At 44.9% G+C, this 7505-nt stretch overlaps 1 protein-coding gene across 6 annotated transcripts in view; it reads left to right on the top strand.

The window, feature by feature from the left end:
* Positions 1 to 6059, top strand: part of LOC111599922 — a 29958-nt gene extending 23899 nt beyond the window's left edge. For 3 of the 6 annotated variants that reach the window (XM_023315801.2, XM_023315769.2, XM_023315793.2), the window contains 3 exons: positions 40 to 2775; positions 2930 to 3235; positions 4282 to 6059. In XM_023315801.2, coding sequence (XP_023171569.2) covers positions 40 to 2775; positions 2930 to 3235; positions 4282 to 4303 — 3064 coding nt within the window. In that variant the 3' untranslated portion in view covers positions 4304 to 6059. The remainder of the gene's footprint in view (positions 1 to 39; positions 2776 to 2929; positions 3236 to 4281) is intronic. The other 3 variants (XM_023315784.2, XM_023315811.2, XM_023315777.2) reach the window with 3 other exon arrangements.
* Positions 6060 to 7505: the final 1446 nt, after the last annotated feature.

Below are 7505 nucleotides of genomic sequence, written 5' to 3' on the forward strand. Positions count from 1 at the left end.
TATAATGTGAAATGTTTGATGTGTCTGCGCTGTGTAAAGACGCTCGCTTCTTCTTGTTTCGCCCGCACGCAGGTATCCCTCGGGCAACAACAACAATGGAGGAGGCGGCGGCGGAGGCTGCCTCGGAGAAACCATCATACTCACACGCCATTTGCCGCAATGCAGCGTACGCAAGAGCAACAGTCTACCAAATTTACATATTGAGATGATGCTGAGCGAGGACCTGCAGCAGCAGCAGCAGCTGCAGCAGGATAAACCGGAGTCAGATCATTCTGGGCCCTTGAATGTCTCGCAGGCGATAAGTACTTCAACAATGGAATCGTGCACATCGCGCTCCAGAAATTTGCTGCCCATGTGCCAGATGCCGATCTCAATCAGCGAGTCTATATCGGAGCGTCTGCAGCAGACGGACGAGCAGCTCAATGATGGCACGCCCACGCCGACGCCACAGCATCAACAGCAGCAGCAGCAGCATCAGCATCAGCATCAGCATCATCATCATTCGCACTCGCACTCGCATCAGCATCGCCACAAGCATCGCTGCGGCTGCGCACTGTCCTCCACTCAAGGCAGTCAGAACTTTTGCTCTAATGCTTCGCATGGCTCTGGCTCTGGCTCTGGCTCTGGCTCTGGCTCCGGGTCTGGCTGCGGCTCCGCCTCGTCGGGCAACTCAAATCCGGCCGCGTTCAATCTAGTCAAGCTGTTCATCAAGCAGAAGAGCAACAACAGCAGCAGCAGCAACAGCAACAGCTGCGCCCAGGAGGAGAACCAGGCCTGCGCGCTCACCTGCATGGACGTCTCCTCGGGCTGCTGGCCGTCAAGCGACGCCGCCGTCTCCAGCTGCAGCAGTGGCTCGCTGGAGAAGCGGCTGCGCAAGAAGAGCATGCACGACTCGGGCAAGGGCTCCGCTGTGAGTCGCCACGACGAGGAGGAGAACTACGAGGATGCCGAGACAGCCGCCACGCCGAAGCGGCAGCTGCGCGCGCGCTGCGAGGCGCTGTTCTATGACGACGGCGCCAGCTCCAGCTCGACGGGCTCGCTGACGGCCACCAATTCGCCGGCACATCGTCGCCGCAGCATGCCCTTGCGCAATCCGCAGCTCTATCAGCTGGCGGCCAACTCGCAGACCCAAGCGCAGACCCAAACGCAGATGCAGACGCAGACGCAGTGCAGCCAACAGTCGTCGGAGGCCAGCAACTCGGAGCAGTTGACCGAGGTGCCAATGGCTGGGGCTAAGGCACGGCGTGGGTCCAGCAATCGGCCCCTGTCGTGCGCCTCCAGCTCAGAGATGATCACGCGCTCCATTCAGACATCTTGCGGCTCGCTGAGCACAACGCACAGCAGCCTGAGCGAACGCTATCGATGCGTGCCGCCCTCGTTTCTGGCCAAGCTGCACAATTTGGGCGAGCAGTGCGAGGCGCCCATCTACGTGATCTATCCGAACTACGCGCTGCCCGATCTGGGCTTCGTCAAGACCAGCAGCAGCAGCACCGACGTCATCTTCACGCCCTTCAACTACAAGATGACGCTGGATAGCGCCGGCGTCGGTGCCACCTCGACGGGCTCCCTGAGAAAGCAGCGCAGCAGCCAAAGTGCGCATGAAAATGAGCTGTTCAAGACGCTGGATTACAAGCACATTTCGGATTGGCAGTCGCTGGTGACGCTGCTGCCCGCGGAGTACCGGCGGCGCCTGCAACACATTCCTGAGGTGCGTCAGATTGCGAGTCAGTTGGACGCGGAGCTGTCGCAGCGTCCACTCTTCTGCATGTCGCCGCCGATACGGCGCAGTCGAGCGAGCATTTGCGACTGCGCCAAGAACTTCCAGCAGACTCAGCTGGACGAGGCGTCCAGCTCGGGCTCTAGTCAGCCGCCCAGCTCGGGCTATCGTGGCTCCTCGACGCTGCTCACCGATTCGGAGGTGGACGCGGACCCGTTGAAGCAGATGTATGTCTACCAATATGAGCAGCAGCGCATGGACTCGGGCGTGGAGACGAGTCCAGCCAGTCGGCCGCAGCCGATGCCGCGCAGCATCCTGCGCAAGGCGAACTCAGCGCAGATGCGCACAAAACGCAATTCCATGATTGAGGCCAAGCAGACGCAGCAGTTGTCGAAGCTGGAGAAGCGACGCAGCCTGCAGGAGCCGCCCTACAACTACGCTCTGGGCTCCACAGACGAACTAGCCGAGGTCTTCGAGGAGGAGGAGCACCAGCAGCAGCAGCAGTCAGTCAACCCAACGCAGCCAACCAAACAGCGACTTTCTCGCAAGGATCTGGACGCGCGGGCTCGAGCTGAAAACTTTTTGGCCTCGTTGCCTCGCTCGGAGCTGAAGTATTACGCGGAGATAGCGGCGATTCTAGAGTCTTCCGGCGAGCAGGTGCAGTACGATGCGGCGGCACTGAAGAAGGAGGTGAGCCGAGTGCTCAGCCAGCAGAAGAAGGTCTCCTTCAACGATGTGGCCAACTGTGAGGCTGAGCTGCAGCAGCTGCAGGCGAAGCGCTTTACGACGCCGCCGAATTCGCCAAACATTTCCATAGCTGCGCTGCAGCGACGCGACACGCTCGACGTGCAGGAGCAGCGCAAGATCGAGAGCAATCGCTTCAAGCGTCTGCAGATCCAGTGGGAGCTCATGAGCAAGGACTCGAGCATGCTCAAAGAGCTGGCCAGCGAGCAGGCCACCAAGAGCGGTGGCTCCACGCCTACCTCGACGAACTCAGCCAATTCCAACTCAGCGCAAAAGTCGCGCATACCGCGCCCAGTCAGCTACCCAGCGGGCAGGTGAGTCCAAGCGAACGACAGACACTGAATTTGTTTTCGCAGTTTTTGGTTTTTGAATATTTTCGCTAAATTTGATTTCTTCTTCTTTGTTTTTCATTTGAACATCTATCATTTGGCATGATTAATGTTTGTGTTTTTTGTAAACTGATGACAGAAGTCCGAAGCCAAGTGCCACAACGCCGGCTGTCAGTAAAAGTAACAGAAATTCGCCAGCTAATGTTATCTCTCCACAAATCTGCAGAGTCAGCGGCGTGCACGATGCGGCCAGCAGTGGCAAGTGCAGCACCCGATCTCCCAGTCGCATTGTGCAGCCGAAGCGCTACAGCCTGGCCACCACGCCCACTTCATCAGCCACGCCGACGGCTGGACGTGCGCGCACACCCACAGCCACACGCGCAGCCGCACCCGCAGTCACGGCTCCAAATACACCCAAGCGTCAAAGTGCTGCAGCAACGTCCAGGTATGAGCAGGAGGCGGTTCTATAACGAGAAGGCAGCTGCAGATCATTGCAGATCGTTGAGGAAATGCGATGTCTGAATTAATCAAGCAGAAGCGAAAGTCTGTTAGCTAAATGTTTGTAAGATTTCCGAAAGGCAGATGCAGTTCTAGCCACATTCAGCAGCCAAGTTCAGCAACCAAATGTCAAATTGATCGGCAGTTAGATCACAAGATCTTCCAAGTTTACGTTTGAGATTAGCATTTGAGTTCCTCGAATTTCAGTCTTAAATTCAGCTATGAAATTTAGTAGCCAAAACTCAGCAATCACATTCAGCAGTTTTGCTGAATTAAGAATTCAGCACACAAATTTAGCAGTGAATATTTAGCAATTTAAATTCAGCAACTAAGTTCAGCAACTAAATTCATCAGCAAATTCAGCAGCCAAATTCAGCTGTCAGATTCAATTGTTAAAATTCCCCAGCCAAAATTCAGCAGGCCTAATTCACCAACAAAATCAACAATAAAATTCAGCAAATAAATTCAGCTTTCAAATTTAGTAGTCAAAATTTAGCATCTAAAATTCAGCAACTAAATTCAGCAACTAAATTCAGCAGCAAATTCAGCAGCCAAATTCAGCTGTCAGATTCAATTGTTAAAATTCCCTAGGCAAAATTCAGCAGGCCAAATTCAGCAACTAAATTCAGCAGTCTAAATTCAGCTGTGAGATTTATCAGCCAAAATTCAGCAGCTAAAATTCAGCAGCCAAATTCAGCAACAAGTTCGATCAGTAGTTAGATCCATTCATTGCAAGAACTTTTCTCAATAATATTGCAAATATTAAAATAACACCAAGAATAGAGTTTCTTGACGCATTCCAAATGAGATGACAGAAGTAGATTTTCAGCAACAGGCAGCATTACAAGAATAAAGGAAATTTGTCTAATAAAGTAGCTCAAATCACATCTCAGTCAAATGCAATTCAGCGCCAATTTCGTTATTCAATAGCCACAAATCATGTAATTTTAAACTGCTGCAGACATTGCTAATTCCAACTTCTTTGCCTTGCAGACCCACATCGCGAGTGCGTTAACAACGGCAGCGCTGAATGGAAGAGAAGCGACCTTACTGGACGAGGGCGAGAAAGGCGTTTAACAATATCCAAAACCAACTCAAACATATTGAAACAAAAACAAGAAAACAACAATGAAACATTGTATAAAATATATATAGATTAAGGCTTTGCGCGGCTCGTTTGCTTAGACAACTGGCCACAGAAGTGCGCCTGGGTAAAGTGATACCAGAACGGAGAGAGAGCGAGAGAGAGAGAGAGAGAGAGAGTTTTAGATCAAAGTAAGATCTGATCAGGCGCACAGCGGTCAGCAAGTGCTAAAGTATTTTTTGATTGATTTTTAAGTTCAAGTGCAAGCAATAGCGGAGGTAGCTAAATTTCTTTCGTTTACCTTTTTGACAATTATACAAGACATAAATGCCAATATGCAAATATTTTGATGTATATATACACACACACACACACAGCCACACACACTCACACGCAAACTTAAAAGTTATTTCCATTTAGCTAATCAAAAAGAAAAGATAAACATATTTATGACACACAAATTTATACCTATGATATATATATATAAAGATGTACGTTATGCTGATTATATGAGTACATTCGGGGACATGGAACGTTTGATAAGCGTGAGACGAGTAAGAGATAGTGGAATATGCGTAATGCTCAAAACTATGATTGAGGCAGGAACATTCATTATGCCTACAAGCAAATAATATTATTACACAGGCCAACAAAATTGAAGGAAATTTCATAATCAAGCAGCAGGCAATACTTTCCAGAAGGTCTTTGACTGGCTGTCCACGAAACTAGGGCTTATGAGGACGAAGATGCAAAGCATTCAAGCTGCTATAAATATGGTAACTTCTCAGCTGCGACTAGTTACTGAAATGTTTTAAAGTCTTTCTATATCACTGAAATATCATCTATTGAATTTACTAACCAACTGAAACCCACATCACCTTCTTCCTGCGCTCACTACCATCAAGTCTTCTTCAGCAGCTGATAACTTCTTGACATATAAAGATTTTCGAACATTTCAAAAAGGTTTTTTTGAGCAGAGAAATAGTAGTAAGAGAAAGCCAAGGCTTGAAATTGTACAACTTTGATATTGATTTGAGAAGATATTTTGATATCTGAGAAGATATTTCTGGCCCAGTTTAAGTGACGATTGCAGCAAGTGAAAAACTTTGTGGAAGCTAAAGTTTGACTCGTGTATTGAGATATCAAATGCATATTATTTGGCCTTTTACAAAACTGAGTAAATCAATTTTTACATTGCCTTCAATATATTTAGCGAAAAACACAGAGAGAGAGACAGAGAAAGCGCTTAGCAAATTTGTAGTTTTGACAATGATTTTGGGAATTTTATTTTTGCTTTTACTTGAGTTTTTTTGAACTGCTTTTTGCTTTGCCTAAGCCTAAGTTCAAGTGATTTCAGATCGTACGATTTAATATTGTACTATATAGACGCCTACATTAATTACTCCTACTATGATTTGTACTTCAATCTAAAATCAGAAGCAGAAGAAGAAGAGGAGAAACTAGCTATTCTTAATTACTGGAAGACATAACTTATAGTTTAAGCCTTAAACTTAACCGACTTTTGTATCCTTAATTGTATAGACATTTTTATTGTATATCATATTTACAAGCGGAAGAAAACATGTATTTGTGGGTGAACTGTATCATGGAGAAGGATATGCGGGAGAATTAATTATATATATAAATATATATAAACAAATATATATTATAAATAATGCAAAAAAGAAGAGAAAAAAAAAAACAAAAAAAAAATGTATAAAACACAAATTCAATAAAAAATATTAATAAAGAAAAAGTATTATCAAAATCAAGTTACAATTGTTGTTTGCTTAAACGAATTTAAGTGAGTTGAAGTCGGTGTTAAATCTATATATATATGTATATATATATATATATATATATATATATAGAAGTTGAATATAGATTAGTTATCATATAATTTAGAGCTATAAATGTTTAAGTTGTATAATTTTGTTATAATTGAAAACAGTTCTTGAGTGCTCACAGCTGATTAACTAGAATATATGTTTACTTCAAATATTGAGTAGATTTTAAATTATAATAATTAGAATAGTTCTGGGAAAAAATGCTTGTAAAAGGCAGAAGCAGGAGCGGCAGACTCTCTAATATATATTCCTTATCAAGATGACGAGCTGAGTTGATCTAGTCTACTCGTTCGATTGTCCACAACTGTTCGTTTTTCCCTCCGTCCATCCGTCTGTTCATCCGTTCTGTCTCTGTGTGTCCATCTGTCAGTTCGGTCTGAGTCTGAGCGTCTGTTCGCTTAAGCCATAAAAGCTAGAGACTTGACAATTTATATGCATCTTATTGTATATCAAATCAACTATCATATTTATCGATTACTTATCCTAATTAATTATTATCGATATTAGTCTATAATTTGAAATCCTTTTTAAGCTTAGCTGGCATACCACCAAAGAATGAAAAATTTTAAATTTACTATGATTTATTTACTATTCAATTTAGCCAGTGATGATAGATTTTGAAGAATTCGTATTTTATCTTTGTCCCATTCGCTGAAAATTGAATTAAATTTCATTTGAAATAGTAGAGACTTACGCTTTGGCAATTGCAGACATCTGCAGGTTTTCATTGGCATCTGTTAACTAAGACAGTGTCTCTGATACACAGATTATTTAATTGGTAACTTGCCATAGTAAAGCCCATGAGCGCAGTCCAAGCGCAGCCTTAGCGCAGGCTCTGCTAAAGAGTGTTTGCTTATGTATGTGTGCGTGCATGTGTATGTGTCTGCATGTATAAACGAATCTTAGAATGATAATAATATGAGTTCTGTGCTGGATTTTGGGGTAACACCCAGCACCACCCAGTCGGACACTTCCCACTGGAACAGTCTTACCAAAAATCAGTTTTACTTCGATTTTTGATATGAATGCAATATGAAAGCAATTCATATTTTCTATACAGATTAGCCATATGCCTGCCTAGTTTGCTGAGAAGTAAATTTGAATAATTCTAAAAAATATCGAAGCTCGTTTGGCTCGTCGGAATTTCGTTCAATTCGGTATACGCTAAAGCACACTTGTGCCTCAACTTAGGTAGTTAATTTTTCAAAATGAATGCCTTTAAAGTTTTATGGGCAACAATTAAAATACATTGCTACCTTTGCGCACACACACACGCACACATACAC

This window comes from Drosophila hydei, unplaced genomic scaffold (genome assembly GCF_003285905.1).
Source record: "Drosophila hydei strain 15085-1641.00,03,60 unplaced genomic scaffold, DhydRS2 tig00008144-arrow-arrow-pilon, whole genome shotgun sequence".
Classification (NCBI taxonomy): Eukaryota; Metazoa; Arthropoda; class Insecta; order Diptera; family Drosophilidae; genus Drosophila; species Drosophila hydei.